This window comes from Podarcis muralis, chromosome 4 (assembly GCF_964188315.1).
Source record: "Podarcis muralis chromosome 4, rPodMur119.hap1.1, whole genome shotgun sequence".
In the NCBI taxonomy this organism is placed as follows: Eukaryota; Metazoa; Chordata; class Lepidosauria; order Squamata; family Lacertidae; genus Podarcis; species Podarcis muralis.
This window is the reverse complement of record NC_135658.1, coordinates 62,605,118-62,631,201: the sequence shown is the minus strand read 5'-3', so window position 1 is coordinate 62,631,201 and position 26,084 is coordinate 62,605,118. Positions and strand designations below refer to the sequence as shown.

Here is a 26,084-nt window from a genome sequence, read left to right as displayed (position 1 = left end):
CCCCAGAATATCTTGACGTGGAATTGTTCTAAGGCAGTTTCATTTGTTTTGTGCAGAGGTACATATGAAGGGGCCCCATTTAGTCAGATTCTCCATTCATCTTTAAATGAATACATGCACCTCTGGAGCTTATGTTTATTATCACAATGTAAAACTAAATATTTAATCATCGTTATTAGCATTCTATCTCTGAGCAACCAACTGGGAGAGGGATGGACAAAGAAAGGGAAGAGCAGTGTTCCTTCACTGTTACAGTATTTTCAACCACAGCAAATCATTCATTCATTCATTCATTATTAAATTACTATTCTATTCTTCCTCCCAGATTGCTGTTGTTTGCTGTTATACTTTTGTACCTCCTCTCAAACAGTGTTCTTTAGATGGTTCACAGCATATAAAAGACAAAAAACATGATGCAGAATCGCCTTGTATAATTAGGTTTATTTATTTTAATATATAAGAAAATAAATCTACGTGTCATTTTTTAGCCACTCCTTTTTTCTTGTACTCAAGACATTTCTTAATAATGTGTCTGAGAAATATAATCAGAAATAAGTATACAAATATGTTGCTAGGTGTTGAGATTCCTGGGATGCATGGTAGAAATAGTTTTCCATCAGTCTGGAGCAGATCTTTGTTTCCATGTAGCTTCTTTCCGTGCTAAAAGATTATGAATCTTGAGGAGGCAAAAACTTGCCAATGGTAAATTGTTACCCTGTAAAAAATGCATAGAAAAACAATAGCACATATGTTGCCAGGATATAAGAACAGTGGGGTTAAGAGAGGCTAAGAGAATGTATTAGAAATCTCAGCCCCAAAGGAAATTCTAAATAATCTCAGATCAAAAACTGTTTCAGTCCTGTGGCTTGACATTAAAATATATACTGCACTTTCTTTACCTCAGTGCCTTTGAGGCATTGTAAAGATTGTAAAGGTGCACAGAGATCAAGCAGAGTGAAGCATCAGTCTGTAATGTTTCCTCTCACAGGGACACCCAGGTTATAAGGTTGTTCCACCGCAGTTTTAACTTCATTGACATCCTGTATAAAATGACTGTACCTCAGACAACCATCATAGCTTTATTTATTTATTTTTTAAAAAAACCCCACAACCTCTAATATAGTGTTAGATTTATTAGTATCCAGCTTCTGTCTACAGTGGACGCTCGGGTTGCGAATGTGATCCATGTGGCATGCACGTTCGCAACCCGCAGCAGCACTTCTGCGCACGCACGGGTTGTGCTTCTGCGCATGCGCAAAGCACGATTTAGTGCTTCTGCGCCTGTACAACCGCCAAAACCCAGAAGTAACCCGTTCCGGTGCTTCTCGATTTCGGCGCATCCATAACCTAAAAAAAAATGCAACCTGAAATGTCTGTAACCCGAGATATGACTGTATCTGATTTTGATGGGAAGAAGGAAGTGTGTCTGCCGGTGGTTTGGCAACACTGATAACATAGAAAGAGTCCTGCTGGGTGACACAATAAAATCTATCTAGCTCAACCTCCTGTTTCCCAACCAGATGCTACAAGCAGGACATGAGCACAACAGTATTCGTTTGCTTGCATTCCTAAGCAACTGGTATTGAGATGCCTGCTACCTCTGATTCTGGATACAGGGTAGTATTCAACTAAGATTTACTCTGAGCAGACCCATTTAAATTAATGGACCTAATTTAGTTATGCTCATTAATTCTATTCTTAGTAGAAGTTAGATGAATATCACCTGCTGTATATAATCATCCTCATTAGTACCCAGCGAGAGCCTTATCGTCCAGAAAGTTCGGATTTTTTTACTACCTTGAACCACATTTTCCATTCCCCCCCCCCCTTTAAACAGTTTGGAGATGTTTTTGGAGCCCCTCAGTACCCTTTTAGTTTTTAAGTGTTTAATTGGTACCACCAGAAAACTTTGTCACCTCACTACTCACCCTCAACTCCAGATCATTTATGTACAAGTTAAAAGCAACTGGTTGTGATACAGTTCAGAAAGTCGCCATCTTTAACATCCTTCAGTTTATTATTGGTCTCTATTAAACTATTAAACCAGTTATTGATATATTAGTCCCCATCCTTTTATTCCATGACTGCTAAATTTACTCAGGAGCCTTTGGTGAAGAAAGCAGTCAAAAGCTATTGGAGAGTATGGAGTGTCTATTGCCAGATAAGTGTACATGAGAAAAGAGAACAGAAATTTGAGTTCAGTGATAGCCCCTTTTAATGGAACATCCATCAGCTGTGTTCCTCCTGTTATCCTGTTTTTAATTTGGAAATAACACATGTGGAGTGTTCTCAGGCCGTTCTTACTACTGCCTCCCCAATTCCCCTATGCACTCAGTTTCTACCTGTTCTACCCCAACCTTCTCTTGTTGAATGGGAAGTTCTACAGGCAGTTTGAAGGTCAGGTGAACATGATGAGAACATGATGTTCTATTCAACATGGGGAGGTGGAAGAGGAAGGGCAGGTATGCAAGACCTACATCCTCTAGTCGTGTTGTGATTGTGAATCCTGTAAGTACTAACATACACGTTTAAATGGCTTTCCATTCACTTGGTGTTCATGCACTGGCAAGCCTTAGCCAATTTTGTACGTGAAATAAGACATCTCAAAGGTGCATTAAGATAACATAGTGCTGGATTATCCATCTCTGTAGAATTCACAGAATCAAGGAACTGTAGAGTTGGAAGGGATCCCGAGGGTCATCTAGTCTAACCCTCTGCACAGCAGGAATCACAGCTAAAGACAGGTCATTCTGAATGGGGAAAAGACAGACACACTTCTGCCAGTGTATATGGGACACACTAGTGTGCTGCATAATAATTTTTAGGAATTGCTGCCTGAATGAAAGCTGTCATATATTCAACTTGATTTTAGCTACTCAGTACAGTAGATTTAAGTATAAATCTAATAAGAATGTCATTGTCATGGGCTGGTTAGTAAAGGTAAAGGTACCCCTGCCCGTACGGGCCAGTCGTGTCCGATTCTAGGGTTGTGTACCCATCTCACTTAAGAGGCCGAGGGCCAGCACTGTCCGGAGACACTTCCGGGTCACGTGGCCAGCGTGACGAATCTGCTGTGGCGAGCCGGCACCAGCGCAGCACACGGAAACGCTGTTTACCTTCCCGATAGAAAGCGGTACCTATTTATCTACTTGCACTTAGGGGTACTTTCGAACTGCTAGGTGGGCAGGAGCTGGGACCGAAAGACGGGAGCTCACCCCGCCGCGGGGATTCAAACCGCCGACCATGCGATTGGCAAGCCCTAGGCGCTGAGGTTTTACCCACAGCGCCACCCGCGTCCCCCATGGGCTGGTTAGATGCAGATTAATAGTGGGAGGAACCAGAGTTGATCGTTCGATGTGTTGTAGCAACCAAACTCAAGGGGAGGGTCAGAATAGGGAAAGGAGAGGAGCTTCTGGCATGATGGCCATTGATGATGTAGCTGACATTCACTTCCTCGTCAAGTCTAAAGAGCCAATGTGTCGTAGCTATCCAGGCAGAGATGTGGTACAGCCCTGAAGGACTGTATTCAAATATTTGGTTATGGATTTTTAATAGAATAGAAACAGTATTTGTACACCATGTAGAAGCAGCCAACACTTATACTGTAATATGCAGATAGGATTCGTAGGTCACAGTTGTGATGAAATCTGAGAGATTCCCAGATTTAGAGCATGTAGATAGAAGCAGGAAAAGACAATATATCATCTCCTAGATAAGTATGAACCAACATTTATTCCTTTAGCTATATTAATGTCAGTAGGAGAGTGGATTTGTACGACAACACAAAGAAGAAAATTATTACACCTGAAGAGAGGAGGTGAGGGAGAGGAATGTGGAGACAGTAACATTTGACACATTCTGTGAATGTGTCATAAAAGCACCTTTTTGTGTATGTTTGATTTTTATGGCATGCATAAAGGTTGTTTAAGGGGTTGGTTTTTCCATCTCTTATACTACCAGTTTGTTTTCTTTCAAGGGTGGGGGAGACAGAGAGAGTGAATCAATTACCTGGAATTGCCAGCTATCAAATAAACCAGGTCTGGGAATTTTATAGGAGCCAAGGGAGTTTTGCATCTAATTTCTATAAATCTTGATGAGATTTGAGTACTGAACTCCATTAACCTCTTTTGAAAATCCAAGTCTGGTTTTCACATGCTCGGCTATAGCCAAAGTATATTTTATTTCTGTGCCTTAAAGTGTGTTTTGATTGAAACAGCCAATCTTATAATGTGTTTCCAGTAAAGATACAGCATTTATCATTAGCTTTGCCTATTGAGGTTACTTTACCAATTCACTGTATTTACCCCCATGGCATATAACTTCCGAGTCAACTATGCAAAATTACCTATAAGCACAAAACTGTTTCATGAGGATACATAGTGCAATGTGAATTGAAAGGGAAGGGAAGAAGCTGCACATATATTTTGAACCATGAGATCCGCAGACAGCTTATTCTGAAACTACATTTCACACCAAAGTCTACTGGAACCATCCCAGAGACTCTTGATTAAGCTGAAGTATATGGATTTCTCTGATTTATTCCATCAACTTTTGCAGAGGAAGTGTTGAGCATTTCAGAGCCCTCACTTGTGGGGAATCCTAGGCCTATAGATGCATGTGACCTACAACTGGTTACCACACAGTCTCTCCCTAGCTGATTCATCCCTTCCCCTCCTTGCTGCTCATATAACAGCTCTGTGTGCTACTTAGCTGTTCCCAGTGCCAGTGTTCTCATTGCCAATAGGGAAAGCCACACTGAAGTCTCAACAAGCCAGGATGGGGAGTCTAAAACTCTCTATCCCCCCACACTAAGATGGGGTGTGTATGAATGGTGACTTCGAGGAGAAGATGACATGAGCATGGAGTCCAGCAGCAACCAGGGCACCAAGTTGGGATCTAGTGAACAGGATTATACTAGATCAAATCTAGTAGGTTGCAGCACACTGAACCAAATGCCATGACACGAGGGGCCATAGAATTGGAACCAGGACCTCATAGGCACCTTCTCCTGTGCTTGGATAATTGTGCTTCCCACACTACCTTGCCAGTCCAATGCAGAATTGCCTTTCTTCTGGCCACAGGATTAGCCCTTTAGAGATTCTAGTTCTTCAAAAGGGAACAGAGCCTAGCAGAGGCAGGCTGGAGATAGAGACTCCAAAAATCTCAGTTAATGCCCAACTTTTTCTGGGAGAAGTTGCTCTCTAGGAGCTCTCCGTGGTGCTGTGGGAGAAGTTGCTCTCTAGGAGCTCTCCGTGGTGCTGTGGGTTCCTCCCCAGAGTGTTCCAATACCAGGACCAGCCCAAGATATTTTGCTACCTGATGCAAACTTAACAAACCTGTTGTTTTTTAAGGGTGTTAGGTGAGAATGTGGCTAGGGAACATCGGGCTCGGGAATCAAATACAGCCCTCCAAGCCTCTCTGTTGGGGCTCAAACCACCCCCTCTCCTATCCTGATTTGCACCCTCCTTGAGTGTTTTTGACTGTTTGAAACATGTCTTTGGAATGAGAGAAGGTTCTGTGGTGGTGTGAGGGTGCTCATCTTACCCCCCCCCCTTCCTTGCCTCCCCCAAAGCCTCCTCTTTCCATTCTGCAGCCCTCCCACACCTTTGCACCATGTCTTACTAGCTGGAGACTGAAGCTGCTCTCTTGCAAAGCTTGAAGCTTGCCCACCAGGAGACAGCCGCACACACAGTACTCCAACCACTAGACCATTTTAAAATGTACAACTGGCAAGCAAGGTGTCCATAGCCTTATACTTATGAAGCAGGTTCTTCTTGCCAAAGTTTAGAACCTTACATTTGTCCCTATTGAAATTAAGTTAGTTAGGGCCCAGTTATCCAATCTGTTAAGGCCATATTGAATCCCATTTCTGTCTTCTGCAGCATTAGCTACTCCTCCCAGCTTGGTGTCAGCTGCAAATGACGTAAACTAGCTTAGTTTTGGTGGAATGATCACTAGCTAGCCAATTAAATTAAAACCAAACAATGCATTCTGGACTAGGGACAGGAACAAAATTCAATTTGCACTTCTTTGAATTTTGTTATGAAAAATTTGAGCTCAAAAATACTTTTAATATAAGGGAGAGTACAGTGGTACCTTGGGTTAAGAACTTAATTCGCTCTGGAGGTCCGTTCTTAACCTGAAACTGTTCTTAACCTGAAGCACCACTTTAGCTAATGGGGCCTCCCACTGCCACTGCACCGCCATCACGTGATTTCTGTTCTCATCCTGAAGCAAAGTTCTTAACCCGAGGTACTATTTCTGGGTTAGCGGAGTCTGTAACCTGAAACTTCTGTAACCTGAAGCATCTGTAACCCGAGGTACCACTGTACACCTAAAATGCATACGTCAGAAAATATAACATACAAAAATGCATTATATTAGAGATGATTGCAAAAATGTTTATATTTGGCAAAATTGTGTGCAGAATTTAGCATTTTAGGACAAATTTACAATTTTCGTAAGGACCTTTTAATTTAAAAACAGAATAAAACCACTGATGTGGAATGAATTTAAGACTGGAAAAATGAGAAATCGAGAGATGCCAAAATTGACAGGTTCATCCATTCGTAATGCAGCATCTCCACATGTTATCTCCTTTGCCCCTCCCAAAATTTCTCTGCACGTCTGAAACAAATTCACAAATATTATTTACCTCATTTGCTAAATTACAAATCATTGTGCTAAACTTATAAAAAACTCCATTGTGCTAAACTTATAAAAAGAAACAATTTGTAAAATATACAAAGATGCTTCTGAACATACTAGTTTTGTTGATAGCTAGCCATGGTACAGTAGGAGTGCTAGCTGGCAATTATGATATGAATGAAGGATTTAAAAAATCTTTATCTTAAAAGCCTTCGTGTTTTATGTTATTTGTAAATACAGGCATGTAAAAATTTTCATATCTTCTATGGTTTTTATTACAGTCCTTTTTACATGTTGTTTGTACAGTTTCCCTTTCTGGACTTTTGGTTTGTTTTAGTTCTCTACTTAAATTGGTAACATATAACAGGAATTTATATTTCTTGGAAACTCTGGGACTTGTATTACCTCACAGAACGTAGAAATTGAATTGAAGCTCTGTTATTAAACCAGGTTGTAGCACCAGACCTAGGAGTTAGTGGCTCAATTTTCTACTTCTCTGAATCAAATTTTCCCTTGAATCAGTGTGTGCAATTTTGAGGATGGCGGCGAGGGCCCCCTCAGAATGGTTAAATATTTGGTTCGCTGGGTCTGATCAGCAGGTATAGCCTGCAGGGAGCTTGTTTATCCAGCAGAACGATCTCATTATGAGGACAGTGATATACTGTGGTTTACTTCATCCGCAAAAGCTATTCAAGGAAACAACTGGGTAAATGATATTCATCTTATTCCCTACATTGTGCTATTATCAGGTGCAATAACTGTTTGCAGCTTAAAACAGAGATTAGGTACTTCAGCCACTTCATTGAAAGGATCTCTGAAGTTTCATTTTTTTGAATAATTCAAGTGTTTCCTCAATTATAAAAGTAAGAAGGAAGTATGATTGGTAGTAGGAAGGTGTGGTAATGGAAATTTAGACAGAGGGAAGTTTGAGCCTAGTGAATCTATCAGTTTATCATCACTGCAACAATTTATTCCACAGATGGGACTGAAGAAGGGGAAATGGTCTGATAAAAAGAAGCTGATAAGTGTAGTGAACAATATAGTAATAGGTCAAATTGTTCTTTTTTACAATTTCTAGCCACCTGACTTGCAAGTTTACTGCTCATGTGTATTATTTGCTTTTTCATCTAAGTCATTAATGAAGATTTCGACCATGACTAGACATAGCAACCACTACAGCAAAATATAAATAGAGCCTGTTTTTAGTTTTTTGCTAATCCATTCATTATTATCCTTTAACTGTTTTTTCCTCCAACCACTGCTGCATCTGCATTTATCTGGAATGGGCTTTTAGAAAACTTTTTCTCAAGTATAGTGCATATGCATGGCTACATGTAACTCATATTAATAATACATTTTAGCCACCCATTTCTGTATACAGTTCTCATGGTTAAATATGGTGTTTATAGTCTTCATAGGTACCACAGTGACCTTTATTATAATAAGTTTGGCAGGCAATTACAGATTTTTTTTTATTCATTCAGTTCTGGGTGGGTAATAAGTTAAAACATAAATATGGTGAATTTACATAAATGAAAATGGTAATGAGTAGCAAAATGCTGAAATAACCACCACCGGTAGCACCTGTCTCTGATCACTAGCCTAAATTAAAAAAATAAAAATAAGAAAGCTCTTTTGAGAAATGTGTGTACTTTGGTGCATGTCTAGGGGATGACAGAAAAGGACTAGAAAGACTGGATACAGGAACACGAGCAGTTGGCTGATAATCCATATTGCAGGCAAGCAATGAAGACCTGATAAAACATTACACTTGAAAAGTGATTGTCATTTGGAGCCTACAAGCTTTAGCTGTTGAAAAGGTTTCATTTCAACCCTGATACAGTGCTTCAGAAAACAGAGCAGTTTGGTTTAGATTAATCTAGAAGCTTCGATTTGGCTCAGGTTCAAATCCAAATCATTATTCAGTATATCCAAAACTTTGTGCCTTTCCTTTTGCTATTATTGGGGATATTTAAGCACAGCTATAACTCCCCACCCCCTTTTGACATAATTGGATAGATTTACAAGCACAGTAGTCCTCCAAGAGTGGTTAAGGTCAGCCAATTTTCACATGAAGAGTCTGGGATTTGTGTTCTCCTCACCTTTCAATTTTTTATTTTATTTTTAAAAGCAGAAGTGGGTGAAATTTGCAAGGTTGGCAGCTCCTTTTAAGGGGATAAATCCTGCAAAATTTTAGATAAATAACAACAGGGTTTTTCCTGCGGTGACAAAAATGATTTGACAAGAGTGGATGTCTAGGCATATGACACAGAAGTAGAAAGACTTGAATGTTCAGCATTTTTTCAGCAAGTACCACTTGCAGAATTTACTAGCACCAAAAGCAAGAATAAGGTGATATATTACTGCAAAATCCCTCCCCCTAAAGCGCTGTGATTGGAGAGCCCTCTCATATTAAAAAAATAGGCAAAAGAGTTATCCCTTTGCCCTCTCTCCATCCTAGAGTATATATCTTATACTGAAAGCTTGGAGAGCCATCTTTCTTTCTTTCTTTCTTTCTTTCTTTCTTTCTTTCTTTCTTTCTTTCTTTTTGCAGACATACTGTACTGTTATTGCTTTTTAATGTCAGAATCTATGGATTGCCCCAAATTAGTTAGGTGTCCTCTGATTTGGTTTTTAGTTCTTTGGAAGGATCTCACTTTAGGTCAGAAGTCCCAAATCCTTCAGAAAGAGCCTGATTTTGTTTCAGATATGGAATCTGCCCAAATCTGATGCACACCCCTATTGAGAATACTGAAGGCTCTCCCAGAGATAAGCAGAGAGAATGGGATTTCAGTTAAAAACACAGGAGAACAGACATAACTGGCTGCTGCTTTTCAGCTTATTTTTGTGCAGGAATAACTTCCCCTGCTCTCTGCTTGCAACTCCAGATGAAAATTAGATTGCCCAGGCAAGCGCATTATGTGACCCATGAGAGCAGCAAAATAACCAGACTGTACAATGGTGGTGGGATAAAATTAGGCCAATTCTTTATTGACAGCAGGAGGCAGGGCAAGCAAGTTCTCACTGGGTGACCTGTGTGCAGATTCTAGCCAGGCAGATACCCCAACCTAAGCTTGGGAGTGCTGTGGTCAGTCCTCCCCTCAGACCCCTTATGGGGGCCTCTTATGCTATGTTGATCTTGCCCAATGCCATTTCTGCCCTCAAGAAACAACTTCTTTGCCTAACAAAGGAAGGTCATAATTTCACTGATGGAAAAGCAAAATACCCTCAACCAAGTGCCAATCAGGTTGAAAGAAAAAAATCATTTCTGATCCTGTTAACCAGCAACCCAAAATTCTTCAATGAAGGCTCCAAGCTGAGGATGAATGGGAAGCTGTTCCAGGGGAAACTGCCATATAGGCTTTTCCCTCCTCTTTGCAAGGACTTGTGGGACAACTTTTTCTCCACAAGCCCATCGCACGGGCAAGATACTGGGCAAAACCACTGGGGAAAGGCATCCCACACTTTTGGGGCACGGAATGAGGCTTCTAAGGAGAAACTTAAATATAGACAAATAATGAAATGATTAAAAAAAATGCTCAGCAAAATCTCTATCCTGTGTTTTTTTCCTTCAGTCTTATCTTCTTGGCAGAGATTCAGAATTTAGAACAGGTAGAGGTTAGCTGCATATGTCTACATTTGGTGTATGTAATGTATTGCCAGGTTCATAGTGGTAGAAAAAGACAGTGGTGCCTCTTGATCAGACAAGGTCTCAGGACTGACCTGGAATTATCAAGGACTGGCAGGATCCAATCATGGTTTGAAAATGTGGGATAGCTGGGAAGCCTTCTTAGTGACTTCATTTCTCTAGAAGCCACACATCTATCCCTCACTAGCTCAGCAGGAATGAGTTTCGGTTTGTGTGCCTAAGATTATGGATTCAGTGTTTAACAGTAAGTGTAAGGTACTTTTGATGAGACTTTTGCTATTTCTCCAAACTTGGATTCATGATATAGTATTGCTATTATGATGATAATAGTCTCTGTATTTTAGCTTTGATATTCTGAATTTGTTGCAATTGCAACAAGCCAACCATAATAAGATTTAAAAATATTTCGCATTTCCCAGGACTCATTTGAATACTCCTTTATAGTATGTATTTTTTGGAATTTAAAAGCATGGTGAACTCATTGAACAGATTGAAAGCAAAGTGGTTTCCAACATAATAAATATGCAGATGTGGATTTTAAGTGCCACAAATAAATGGATAATCATTGAGTGTTACAGCATGATATATTATCAGCTGAGCTAACTGAAGTCTAACAGTTCTGCATAGCCAAACTTCTGTTAACCACGAATGAAAATGGATAATTGAGTTAATCATGAGCTGTTATATTGTGTTTTGAACCCGCCATCATATACACATCATGAACAAAGGCACATATAGATAGTTCTTTATGTATACAAGCTTCACTTTTCTAAGAACAGAGCTATCACAGCTGTTGTAGCCATCTAATGACCACTGTCCCCAAGACAAGCGTAGCCTCATGGGCCAATTTTTAGAGGTTGGCAGGGTTACCCACCTGTCAGCCACATGACACCATTATAATACTACATGATTGACAGGTGGGCAGCCCCACTGATTTCTCCAAATCCCTTGTGAAGGGGCTTCCATGCGCTGGACAGCCAGCTGGCAGTCACACCCTTGGGGACCTGCAACAGCTTCTAAACCTTCTTGCTGTTAATATAGCCCCTGTACTCCCATGTCAGCCTCCAGAGCCTCAAATAGGAGTAAGGAAACTGTCTTACAAAACACTTGGCAAAAGTGTTATTTGCAGGCCCACCCCCTCTACTTTTTTAACAATGCTGATTAGGTGGTCTTCCTTTTAGCTGACTAACAGCCCTGCCTGCCTTGAATCTCCAGGGGCTAAAAAAAAGTCATGTTCTTTTGTCTCTTAAGCCTTTTGATGCATGGCCTGGGATAACCCATGCTGGTTTCATGTTAATTGAAGATATTTGTACATTACTCAAGATAGTGAATACTCCCCCCCCCCCCTTTTAAAACTCCTCCCTTTTTCTTATACTGACTTAAATAAAGCTGTTCTTGTAACTTGAACTCTGGAGTTGTTTAAGGTTTTGCCTAGCTGTGGGATCATGTCTATCATATTGTCTAGCATTCAGCAATGCTCTAAGGAGGTGATGGTTAACCCTTTATGGCCTGAAGCCCACATTCAACTTTGGCCAACCCCCTGAGGCCACATACAAGTGGTTGGATTGGCCAAAATTGGATGTGGCCATTCCACGCACTCTTACTCACACAGGTGCACAGTCCATGCAGATCAGCTAAGGAGGAAGTTATTACCCTCTATCCAGTCATCAAATGGTCAAATGTTGGGTTCCACTCACTTCAGGACTGTATCTATTTTTTCCTCTTTGCCACTACCAAAATCAGAAGGATCTTGCAGGGGGCTTGTGGGGGAGGCAGTAGAGATCTGGCCTCCAAATTTAGAGTTAGGCCTGCCCCAAGCTTTCAAGGAGAGAAACTCAGAATTGCATATTCAGCTCTGGCTGGCTGTAAGCAAGACAGGAGTCTAGAATATTGTCCTCCCCTTTCATATCATTATAAATAAGTAGATTAAATGGAAAGTGGTGCTCTTCAGAGTAAATATCCTGTTCTATCTCACAGGATCAGATTAGATTAGATAGTTTTAGCAGTTATAATCTTTATAAGTGTGTGTGTGCGCGCACACACACATACACACTCACTCACATAACCACTTGGATGATTTTGTTTAACTCCTAGTAATTTTAAATACAGAAAAGTCAGATATTTCCAGTAAATTTGCTGTTGAATACCCAGTCATAATGACCTGAATAATTTATCTTGACATTTTGTTCTGCTGTGCAATTAGGCTTAACATTAATACCTCACCTCCCCCTAACATAGGATCTAACCTAAACTTTCCAGTTTGCAGCCATTAACTTGCCACATTTTTAAAAAGATGGGATAATTCCCTTCTTTCATTTCTGTTATTAACTTGAAGATATTTGATTAATGCTGTTCAGTGATTATGACACCCTCTGGGCTAGATGGACTCTGTTGCACATATTTCAATCAAATATTTTGTGATAATTCAGCCTAAGGATATAGTGAAGAGAAAGGATAATTTCTTACTTATCACTTAAATTATCCAGTAGGTTGATGAGATTTGCTGATTGTCCCACACTGTGGAAAATATGGCACCAATAGGGAAAGCAATTTTTGTGGTCAGTCTTGGCTGCATATTCAGTGAAACCAATCTAAAGTATTTTGCTTTGCATCAATAACTCTGGCATGACAACTTCAAAGAAGTACGATTACAAATTAAGTAGGAACTGTGCTGTATATTCAGCAGTATACCACATAATTGTCTTTTCTTCTTCTTTTCTCTTTTAGCGGATGGATGTACTGACTGGTCAGTGGATTACAAGAAGTATCAAGTCTTAGTGGGAGAACCTGTTCGTATAAAGTGTGCACTGTTTTATGGATATATAAGAGCTAATTACACCCTAGCACAAAGTGCTGGACTCAGTTTAATGTGGTACAAAAGCTCTGGACCTGGAGATTTTGAGGAGCCTATAGCTTTTGATGGAACTAGAATGAGCAAAGAGGAAGATGCCATTTGGTTTCGTCCAACAGTGCCCCAAGACAGTGGGCTTTATGCATGTGTCATAAGGTATGTGGTTTACATTTTTCAACAAGTCGCAAAGGAAAGCTATATAAACATTTCTTTGTCTTTACAGCACCGGATGAATCTTATATTATCAACTGAACCATGATCTTTACCTCTTCAGTATATTTACATTTATTTGCTTTATAATAGAAAATAATTTTATTAATATATGTAGACCTTGGATGAGTTTGCTTCAAATATACCATCTTTGTCATGTCATCATTTGGGATAGGCATAAAAGTTGTATCTATGACTTTGCTGTCCCCTGAAAAAGAAAATATTGCTTATTGGAAGTGTTAAGATTAGCTAGGGATGGAAGAGAAATTCAATTCAGTATGTGTTCAAAGTCAAATCTATCAAATTCACACTTTCTGAAACTATATGCAAACATAAACACACCTATCCCTATTTTGCAATGCATTTCTGCAACCATGTATTAGGTGAAAGCTGTGCATAATAATTAAGATATTAGTGAAAATAACATACAAAAATGTACTACATTGGATAAATTTCAAAAATGTACGCATTAGTCAAAACTGCATATACCAATGTGTTTATTAGGGAGGGAAATCACACTAAAATGCTGATGGATTTTTTATAAAGCAAATTGCTATAAAATGTGAAAAACTGAATGGAGAATTAGAAAAATGAAAGACCGAGGGAACTGAAATTGACAGATCCTTGCATTCCCTAAGACAAGGAAATCCAGTCTGCCCTCCTCCCCTGGATTTTTGTTGTTGTTTGAAATCTGCAGAGTTTTCTACATGATGGAAATATGAATTACTAGAATATATATAGAAATGATTGCTAAGGAAGAGCTGGTTGAACAAAAACAGTTTCTTTAACTTGCACCGTTTTATAGCCATCTTTCAGTTGCATTCTGCAATGGGACTGAGATTATCTCAGCGCCTTCTTAAATGATGCATACATGGACACAAGCAGCTCCCATACAGCGCATCACTTCTCACAGTTCTTGCTTTTGAAATGCATATTCTGCTTTTCCACTTCTTTCTGCATCGCTAAAGTGATTCATACTGAGATATATTTTCCTGCCCATGGAGAAAACAGAAACCATCTGGGCTCCAACTCAGATTTTGAAAATTACCAGAGAATATAGAATTAAATTTAGAGATAGGTTAAATGATGCACATAAAAAATGCAGGAAAAGCCTTGCAGAGAAAATGCACAGTTTATTGCTAAATGGGTTGTAACATTTTGCTTATTGCCCTTTGCAGAAAGACTGTAAAAGCTCTGATAGCTCTTCATTGACACATATCTGTAGATATGACTCAGTTACCTGCATACTGCAAGATCCATAATAAATTACACTCCTGAAAGTGTGACTGGGAAGAAAGTACACCTGTTATAAAGATTGTCTGACTTCATAACCAGGAGTGAGAAAACCCAGAAGTGGACCATGCAGTCTTTGTCATCTTTAGTCCTTGATACTTATTGAAATAATTGCAATAGCTTCCTATCTTCTGCAGATTCCCATCTAGTCTTACCTCATTATGCACTCCATTCTCTACAATAAGTATTTTTCCTTATTGTTATTATATCCACTTTCAGAAAGGAAGTACAACACATGAAGAGGCTGTAAAGGTCAATAATTGCTTAGACTCAAGGACATGTCTTAATGGTGTCCTACAGTAAAAGAACCATATTTACAGCGAATTTATACAGTTTATCTGTCAATTCACAATTTGTTCCCTCTGCTGAAAGTGCTGTACAATTTTGACCATTTATTTAAACAATCTATAGTCATTATAGATAAATGCTGAGCTTTTTAATTCCCTATTGTGAACCATAAAAAGCATCATGCTTCTTTACCTGGTTGTAACTGCCATGCTATTGATTGTTGGATTTCAAATCATAATTAAGAATATTAGCATGATAAGTGACCTATATTTATTAGTAATAGAGATGAATATACTGACCTGTGGGGTTCTCGAAAAGCTTAAGCCGTCTGTATTTTCTAAGAGTCTGGACTCTTTAAGTGTTAGCAAATGGTTATTGCATAAGCTATTGTGGATTGCAATTTATCAAAAGCATTAAAGTGTTGTCCTAAGTTACAGGTATATATCATGGTTGTGGGGGGATTGTAAGGAGTGATGTCAGAGGAAATAAAATACAGGAAAAAATGCAGGACACTGATAATTTCATAATTTTCCATGATAATCCATAAAACAGTTGTTGATAACAAATGCATCCTGACATAGGTAAGGCAACATCACATAGACTGATAGATGATAGACAGACAGATAGATAGATGATAGATGATAGATAGATAGATGATAGATAGATAGATAGATGATAGATAGATGATAGATAGATAGATAGATAGATAGATAGATGATAGATAGATAGATAGATGATAGATGATAGATAGATAGATGATAGATAGATAGATAGATAGATAGATAGATAGATAGATAGATAGATAGATAGATATAGATAGATAGATAGATGATAGATTGATAGATAGATAGATAGATAGATAGATAGATAGATAGATAGATGATAGATAGATAGATAGATCGATAGATAGATAGATAGATAGATGATAGATAGATAGATAGATAGATAGATAGATAGATAGATGATAGATAGATGATAGATGATAGATGATAGATGATAGATAGATAGAGATAGATAGATAGATAGATAGATAGATAGATAGATAGATAGATAGATGATAGATAGATACTCTGTTTTGGCTCTTCCCTATGTCTGTATCTCTGCTGTGTGGCCTGCTGTTGCTGGTGAGTAGCTGTTTTAGTTAGGAGAGAAACTGTCTATAAGCAAGTGCTGGCCTACCACCCAAGGCCCATGGAAAGTGTCTTAGTCCAGTATTGGTTATAGAATTGATGATACATTTGAGCGGTTTCAGCTGAGAACTATAAATGACATGTTCTATCATTCTTCTAGGTTTGTTCTAGTAGATTATTCCTGAGTACAGTCAGGGTTTGGTTTTTTTAATTGTTTTTCCACTCCCACTTCATTGGGTGAATATTGTAGTTTGAAGAATGCTTGTTTGGAATTCTTAAGTTGTGAATGGATCCATTGTATCAATGGATTTTGTGGTGTGTTCTGGCTGGAAGCTCGAAACATTTATAGATGTGTACAGTCCAGAAGCAGTTGGTGGGACGCTGCTGCTTACTTGATCTCTCGTCATAGTCATCACTCTGGCGTACTGGGAGGGGCGAGTCAGCAACATGATTGGCACAGTGTGAACACACTGGCACAGCCAATTCAGTGCTGCTGATCGTATGTTTGCACTACGTCAACCTCAATGCCCCTCATGCTCCTGGTTTCCCATATAAGATGATGCTTATATGTCCAACACAGGATGAGATAACACAGTAGAATTTAGGTCCCATTTATTTTCTCCTACCTCTTCAGCCATCCTTGTTTACCTGGTATGCTGCATACTTGTGGAATCATTTGGCTCTTGTTGAGGGAAACAAATGAAGGGACCAGAGTCAAAAGAGGCAGGGAAAGATTTGGCTTATGAACCTGCCACTTAAGTAAGAAATGTAAAGATACAGGATCAATCTCCAAGTTGTAACCTGGCAATCTGTGTCAAAATGCCTTCAGATAAAGCTGTATTTGTGGTAGCATTAACCCCCATTCTCTCATATGAGTGGAGATATTAATGCCATGCCAGGTGTGTAATAAAAAGACAGAATTCTAATAAAAGAAGACAGTATTGGTACAATCCCAACCTTCTTTGTTGTAAATGCTGTAAAAAGCATTCTACCGGACAACAGATCTGGGATTTACCATGGGGAATGAATACTAACATTCGGCAGCCAGGAAACAGCATTACCACAGCTGTAACTTTTTCTTATAACCCTAAGAGCATTGACATTGAGGAGATTGCTAGGGGTTCACATTAAATATAAAGCCCATTTACTTTTATGAGCCTTTTCACTGTGTGGGATAAACTGGTTTTCATTTACAGAAATTTGTCTGCATCACTAGATTGGTCACTGAAAAAATTGAAGGAGACCATTACTGAATGTAAAGACTTGCATTAGACACACTGATGCATTTAACTATTGTTTGACTAAGGTATTGTATAATGAATGTATTTTTATAGGAATTCTGCTTAGACAACCTTTATGTTTTTAGAGTGGCTCTAGCATGGTATTAGGTTTCAAATTCAAACTTTTCCCTGTTCAGTCTCAATTTAATGACTCATCAGTCTTTGGATTCTAAGGGAGAATATAGTTTACTGTAGCCAGCTACAACTCCCCATAAAATGATTATGCTTAATGGATACCCATGCTTGATGTAGGGCTTCTTTCAATGTATAGGAGCATATAGGAGTTTTATTATAACATGTGTTATAAGAACCATCCAGTTTATATTCAAGCCTGCAGTTTTTTCATATGTAACCATGGGACCTAAGCTAATTACAACAGCATTCTATGCCAAGCAGGTAGGATAACCACTTTGCTGACAATCATCTGGAACGCTCTTATACCTGGCTAAAAAAACAGGTATTTAGGATTACATCAATATAGGGATGTAAAAAATGCCTTTGGGTAATGGGTATGGCCAAATCTTTTTTATTTTTATGCTGATTCATGACCTCTCTAAATCATATATAGTAGCCTTAGTTGTTGATACAGATGCATCAGCTTGTCTTCCTCCTGTACCAATATGATTTTCTGGGTCAGTATGTAATATTCTTGGTCACACAGCAGTGAGCTAGTTCAAGAGTAACATAAGAGAATATAAAAGGAACCTGGCTGAGACAGATCAAAAGCACCATCAAGTCCAGCATCCTTCTTTCACAGTGACTAATCAGTTGTTTAGGAAACCCACAAACAAAACATAAGTGCATAGCACTCTGTCACTCATATTCCCCAGCAACTGAGGCATATCCACTCTGATACCAGGTGGTAGTACATATCATGAGTAGAAGCCATTGATACCCTTAGCTGTCCTGAATTTGTCTAATTCCTTCATAAAGCCAAGTTGGTGGCCACTGCCGCATCTTGTGGGAGTGAATTGCTGTGTGAAGAAGTGCATCCTTTTGGTCTGTCCTAAATTTCCCAACATTTAGCTTCTTCTGTTTTCAAAACTAAAAAGCTAGTAGTAAGAGCTATTCAGCAGTGGAGCAGACTCCCTCAGAGGGTGGCAGACTTTTCTTTCCTTGGTGGTTTTTAAGCAGAGGTTGGATGTCCGTCTGTCATGGATGCTTTAGTTGAGATTCCTGCACTGCAGGTGGTTGGAAGAGATGACCGTTCCAACTGTACAATTCTGTGATCCTATGAATCAGACGTCACAGAAATGTGTTATTGAGTTACTTGTCTGAACTTAATAACTACTCAAACGTAATGTTCAACAGTTCTTCCTTCAGATGTCTCATTAAAATTTATTGTGAATCATTCTTCCCACTTTGAAAATGAGTGTGAAGTTCAAACCGGAAATGTAAAAGTTGTCCAAAACTTAAAATCAGTTTTTATTCTTATGTCTCATGCTCCAGTGACATATTATATGACATTGTGCTTTATATTTTTCCTGTCATTTTTTAGAATTGTGTGGTGTTTAAACTTAGGTCTAAATATATAACATACAATGGTGTCAGTGATATGCTGACTAATGTTCATTCTACTATCTCAGATATCAAGGAGATGATACAATGCAGAGGTCAGTTCTAGGTAGCTTTTTAAGGGGTGGGAGCAGACCAGATTGCTCTGAGGGGGTCTTGGAGTCTGATGTGATGGGCTGCAACTGCTGCCCACCCCTGACTGGGTAACTGACCATTGTTGCACATCTTTCAGGTCCTCTTTAAAATGGATTCAGCTTTTGATCTGAAACTGAAACTTGAATATGCGTATCAGATTTCATTTTGATATTTCAGTGGTCAGTGGAGCTATCACACTTTAGCAAGATAAAATAACAAATCTACAAGCAAACAAAATGCCACATTTTTGTTAACCCATAGGTCTTACATTATTCTGCCAAACATACAACAGACATTAAGCTTCTAAGAAAGCATCTTCAAGGCAACTTTAGAGATGCAGCCTAATGAACTGTGACTATTATAATCAACACTTTCTTGCTTAGATTCAAAATTAGGCCTTCTGTTCTGCATCTCAAAAATGTTCAACTTAAAAAACAAACTATAAACAGGGTGGCAGAGATATGATAGAAGTCATACGTTTCCCAGCCAGTTTTTATCAAACTCATAGGACTTGGATATATATGAGTCTGTATCCCCCCCCTCCTTATGCTTAACCAAGCATGAATGTGAAATTTTAAAGGATCACTTAACTGAATGCATGCTCCTGGGCAAGAATGCCTCTGGAGTAGAGAAGAACTTTAAAGGGTGAAGAAGACTGTAGCTGTCTAGTTAAACAACACTTGTTTTATGAACATCCTTGTCTCATTGAATATTGCTTTACAGTTGTGCTATTTCTACAGAGGAATTTGTAAGTCAGGGTCTTAAGGCAAGCCACTGCCTTCATTTTCATTTATATCAAAATGGTATTTAAGGACCATCAGCAAGGTAAGTCCCAAATGAGCAGGGAAGCACTGTTGTCATGACAAAGTGACAGGAACAGCAAGAAGACTTTTAGCAAGGAGTGGGAAGGTGGGTCATGTGTAGAAAGTTTTAAAATGAGTGATGGGTTATGTGACTGGCTTTCGTCAGTGTTTCTGAGCTTTGATGTCTTTTCCCCTTAGACTTATTTTAAAAGGCAGGGTCTTTCTGGTTTGTTTGTTTTTCTTGGGAAAGCTTAAAAAAATACCAAGCCCAAGGAAGCTAGCAATAGCCCGCCCGCCCTGCATCTGAATTTATCCTTGTAAAGAGGTGGGGTAGTGATAGGAAGAGCTGCCTGCCTTGTAGGCATTATCTTTAAGGTCTCAGTGTTCATTCTTCATTGCTTGACATCTGCATGTGTCCGTGTGTGTATCCTTCCTCCCAAAGGAGTAAACATGAAGCAAACATCAATGTGTTAAAACAATAGAATAACAACAAAAATAAAACATGTTTTCATCATTTAAAAACTATATTAAACCATCCAAAATATTTAAAACATCTAAAAGCATTTTAAAGCAATCATATATCCCCACAGTTATTAATTTCAAGGTTGCAATGGCTGGTGTCTGTCGACCATCAAAGGCCTGGATAAATAGGAATGTTTTGAACTTTCTCCTGGTGGTCAGCTGGAAACAATCTTTCTGACCACCCATGTCTTAAGGCTAAGCCCTCCAAGATACCTCTTTTCTCTGGACTATCCTCCCCGCCCTGCCCTGCCCTGCTGCCCATCACCCCCCACCTCACAAGAGGAAGTCTGCTTGGCAATGATGTAAAATGGCAGGCTGGGAACACTGACCACCTTACTGAACTTTACTGGACTTGGATATAGCATTGGTTCCTAAATCATTCAGATACAGGGAGGAAATCAGTGTCACACAATGTTGATAATTCCATCAGGGCAAGCATTTCAGCTTGACAGACTGATCAGTGCCCCTCTTCTTCCCCAGCACACTGTTCTGGGGATTGTTCCAAGCCCCCAGAGCCCATTGGGGGGTTTGGAGAACAGGATGAGGAGTGGGTGAAAGCTGATTTGCACAAGTGGACATCTTTGTGTAGGCTTCTGCTGTTGGGACTTATTAGTTGAATCCCACCCATTGTCCTCTTTTATGATGTTTGCCCCCCCCCTTTCCCCATAAAATATGTTGTTGTGAGTCTATACATACTAACACGGGGGGGGGGGCAAGCGGGCAGGCACCCTTTTTCTTGAGGGGAAATCATCATGTGAACCTGGACTATGCCCCTCAGATAGCATGTTCGGTTTCCTTCATGTCACACTACATTATACAGTGTTTTGCAGCTGCTCCTCCATCACTCAATATGTATTTATGAATTGGTGTAGAAAAATAACTTCAATAAAAGAAAACATAGCATTATAAGCTAGGGAATTCCTGTGATCAGAACACAAACATCTTTGCATGTGTCAAGAAGACTAATAGCCATTTAGATATCAAACTCTTGGTGGCAATTTGTTTTAAGCAAAAATACAACAGTGTGAAGTGACTGTGACCATTAACTGAAGATGTCTCAACATTTTCTTAATTTCTAAACCCCATTGCTGTCTGACTACATTTTTAATACCTCTGCATTTAGAAAAGTGAGATTAACACCTTTGTTGTTGAAAGAAGAGAAAAGTAAAATAATCCTACAATTTAGAAGTACAAAAGGTTATTGTAGCTTCTACTTTGCTAATTGCAGGAATTGATTCTAAGTGAGTCATATGAAACTATTTTAAATAGGCAATTAGCAGCTTCCTTTTAAAACTACCCATCTGTTCCAAGAGGTAGAAAAAAATAAAAGTAAGAAAAAAACACAGTATCTTAAAACAGCATTACTTATAGCTATTGCAGAAACTGCTGTGATTTTAGAAAGTTTTGTTTTTAAATAACATGTACTTTTTTTGTTCAAAAGAAAAGTTGCCTCCTCAGGCCTGGGTGAACACATGTCTTCAAGTGGCAACATAGGTGAAACAGTGAGAGAGCCACTTCTTCCATACTTCAGCCATACTTATGAGGGGAATTTCACAAACAGGGGACCATCTCAGAGAAGGCCTTATCTCTTATAGCCAGTGCTGGCTTCACCCAGAGGCAAGAAGGGCTTCCCCTGAAGATTTTAAAATCTGGGTCAGCTGGACTGCTTTAGTCAATAAAGTTTTTCGATAATATGTATGTTAGCACCTACCTTATGGAATGCTCCCCTACCCATTGAGATCAGGCAGTCACCAACCATGGGCAGCATAGGTAACCTGTTGAAAGTACACCTGTTTACCACCCCTCCCTATAGACCTGCCTACCTTCGGGCTTCCATCTCACTCCTCCACTGGTCCAGCAGGTCTCAAATGTCTACCATCATATCTAGTTTGCATTGCCACCCCTCATGAGCCAAGCAAACTGCAGCATGACGGCAGCATTTCCTGTTTATTATTTGTGTGACAAGGTCCCCAAGCCACCCCCTAAATAAATCACAATTCACACAGAATTTTTGTTTAAGGTTTTTGGCATAATTTTGGCCACAACTTCATTTAAATACATAAATGTGAGTGGTTGCTTAGAAATTGGTTCCGACTATCTGTCCCCGTCCAGGGACAGAACTGACTTCCGGATTCCAGTGAAAGCCAGTAAGGGAAAACAATATTGGGGAGAAAATGGCGCTGAGCCCCAGGCTCTCACCTCTCCCTGCATGCTCCCAAGGCTTGCGCGGCCCAAGCCCCAGACCAGGGATTCGGACGAAAGCATGGCGAGCCCCTGGCATCCTTTAACGGAATTCCCTTGCAGCAGCAGCATTGGAGAGGCAGGCAATGCCAACCACATCCCCTCTACCAACCAAAAATTAACCAATGCCTAACCGCAACCTTACAAGTTGTGACTATTTGCCACGCAGTAGGCAAAATCAAATGGCACCAGTCAATCTGCCAATGGACAAAATTTCTACCAGGCCCCTGCCCCAAAAGCTGACGACCCCATGAGAGGCATAGCAAGGTCAAACGCAACAGCCCTAAATTAGGGAGGGTGGGCGGATGCACGCAGCAAAAGAGACTGAAAAAAGCTGTGTGCCAAGAATATATAACCTTCAAGCCAACCCTCTAAATGGTAACATCAAAATCTCCCCAACAACCCAAATTGGCCCAATCACAGTCATGGCCATCCAAATGGTCCTGCCCAGTAACCAAGAGGGGGTGTCCTGTTAGACCCCGCAACATGTGCTCTCCATGAAGGAGAACACGCTGTATAAGACTTTAATGTGGACATGGAACAGACTGGACTCAAGAATGAACACAGGTGAAAGGGATGCAGACCAGAAATACTTGTTCATGTCTAGCATGAAATTTTTAAATGTTTCAAGCTGAATTCAGCTAATGAGTCCTCATAGTGGAAGCCAGCACAAGGTATTTTGCTAGAACAATAGATCTTTTCACCCCCTCTTCTCCCCCTGTGTGCCTCCCAGTTGGCTCTGGGTATCAGAGAAAATCCCAGAACAATGCACAGTGGAAGGAGAGGGGAGATCACTCCATCTGGCAAGCTACAATGCTTGAACTGACGAAATGATCTCCTTAGTGCTACACTGAATTCCTAACATATTTTTTAAACATATTATAGATTTTTATTGGAATATTTTATTGTTGTGCTTTATTTTTCTGAACACCAGGTAGAGAATTTATTTTATGATGCATCTTATGAATAAGATAAATAAATTCCCCATATTTGCTAATATCTATTTTCTTCCACCATGCACTGACAGCTTCTCCAAAACTTCCCTGGAAAGAAAAAAGCTTGCAATACAGCACTTTTTATTCTGATTGTCTCAACTGACCTTTAATTTTTTTAAAAAAAACATTTTAGAGGCTATTTGCCCTCATCCTCCACTTTTTAGGTTATGGTAGTTATGATGTCATAAGGGAGCTCATTTGAAGGATCTCTTAAAATATGTACATTTTAGGGCAGGCTTTCTCAAACTCAGCCCTCCAGATGTTTTGAGACTACGATTCCCATCATCCCTGACCACTGGTCCTGCTAGCTAGGGATCATGGGAGTTGTAGGCCAAAAACATCTGGAGGGTCGAGTTTGAGGAAGCCTGTTTTAGGGGAAAGGCAGCTTATCCAGGAGTCTAAAAATATCAATATGGCTTCCTAGCCCAAGCCTCTGTTGGTCCTCACAACCAGCTCCCCACCCTCTTGCTACATTTAGAGAACTTCATGAAAGGGCTCTGGGGTTTTTCCAGATTGTGATGTAGTATAGTGGAAACACAAGAAAAAGCTGGAGCTTCTGCTGCTGCTGTTTTAACCTGCCCCAAACTATTATGGAAGTAACAAGACTCTGCCTCTTTCCCAAATCCTCTGGCAAGCACACAGAGCTTCGGAAAGAGGGGAGTTTTGGCTAGTACAGTGTGAATATGTTAAGAACGGTGGGAGAAATGCCTGCTATTTCATTTGTTCTTCAAACAAATTTCTCTTGGTGGAGCAGGGGGGACTCACTTCCTTTCCAAGCCCTCTAGATGCACTCACCAAAAAATATTTTTTGACTTGTGTGAAGCTTTGGAGGAGGACAGAAACAGCAAGAGAAATGGCTGGTTCTTTTTCTGTACCAAAGCTTGCTGCAAGATGCTTCTCTTTACAGCTGTCCATGTTTCAAGGGGGAAACACAGCATTTTTTTCTGATCTGAAGGAAGCTTTGAAGAAGATAGGAAAGAGGAGCTTTTGTGCTCCAAAGCCCCCTATAGGTAAGGAAAAGATGTTGCCTAGAGGGTTGGCTAGAGAGGCGGGTTCATTTCTCTCTCTGGAAGCTTTGGAGACGGCAAGAAACAGCTGGAGTTTCTCCCACGCTTTCTGTCCCTTCTCCAAAGCTTCATGCAAATGAGAGAGCAGAAGCAGCAGGAGAAATGCCTGCTGTTTCTTTGCTAGGTGCTGCACAAGCGGCAGCCTCTCATATGCTCCCTTGAGTCCTTCCCACCGGGGACAAGTGTCTCTGGTAAGCACATGGGTGGAACTATTAATGCCTCAGTTTATGGTTACACAAGCGCACACACAAACGAACACCAAACACAGCGACTTGTACATGTTTGGGAATGTAGAGACAGGGCTTGGTCCTCAGGAAAAAGTCCTCTAAGGCAAATGAGGAAAGTGAAACCAGGCTTCAATGAGTTGAAATAAATTACATGCAGATAATATAATCATCTGAGATTCAGCAAGTTTTTCTCTCAATAACTCTCCTTTTCATTCCCCAGCGATGCATGCAACAATGGGCTTAGATTTTCATAAGCTCTTAGAAATCATTAACTATACATCATGAAGAATGTTAAAACCAGTTATCAATTGAATTTATCATTTTATAATACATAATTTTATTTCATTATGCACACTAGTTCATACAAACTCCAATCTCCCCATAACACGTTTTAGGATTAGCGTTTTGAAGCTAAATTTCTTATCAAAGAAAGCAGCAAATGAGATTTGTCTGTCTGTTGATCTGACTTTGGAAGGTATATTATTTTGTCATTTCATCTGCAGACAATGGTCTCAGTACAGAGTCATACGCCTATTGAAGTGGAACTTAACTTTGTTCTAACATTGTCAAATCACTAAACTACATTTTATGTATTGGGATCAATGTTTACTGGTACGTTTGATGTTTCCAGTTGACTCAACTCATAAATTTAGATTATTGAGGAAACAGGTTCAGTCTTAATCATATTATTTCAAGGCATCCTGGTTTATTTCTACCAATGTATTAAAGGCTTTGAAAAAACTAAAATGTTTTTTCGCTGCATGCTAAATAGGAAATATTGTGTCTGACCCAAATAAAAGTTAAAATGTCTGTAAAATTCCCATGACAACAGTGACAAATATTTTTGAATTAAAGCCCTGCTAGGTTCACTTGGAATCGGGACTTCAGTGTTCATTGTGAGTCACACAAATATAAATATAAACCATGATTCAATATTATGGGTATTTGTAAATTTTGAACAAAAATTCAAGGTAAGGGGTTCAAGCTGTGAATTTCTTCTCTATGTATTTGAATATTCAGTTTTGGCAGAGACCAGAATTCCAGAAAGTAAAAGAGGGTATCCCAGGTACAGTCCAATTGTATGCCATCATCAATGGCCTATGCATCAAGTGCATATCAGAAAGGGAGGAATAATTATGACTCTATGTCTTAGACCCTTAGACCTATGTATTGTGCAGAGCTCAGAATTTTTACTAGCAAGAAAAATCTATGTCTTATAAATGGCTAAAG

At 39.6% G+C, this 26,084-nt stretch overlaps 1 protein-coding gene across 3 annotated transcripts in view; it reads left to right on the top strand.

Annotated features, from left to right (window-relative positions):
* Positions 1-26,084, top strand: part of IL1RAPL1 (interleukin 1 receptor accessory protein like 1) — a 648,622-nt gene that overhangs the window by 310,053 nt on the left and 312,485 nt on the right. For all 3 annotated transcript variants that reach the window (XM_028727454.2, XM_028727453.2, XM_028727452.2), the window contains exon 3: positions 13,025-13,304. In XM_028727454.2, the coding sequence (XP_028583287.1) occupies positions 13,025-13,304 (280 nt within the window). The remainder of the gene's footprint in view (positions 1-13,024; positions 13,305-26,084) is intronic.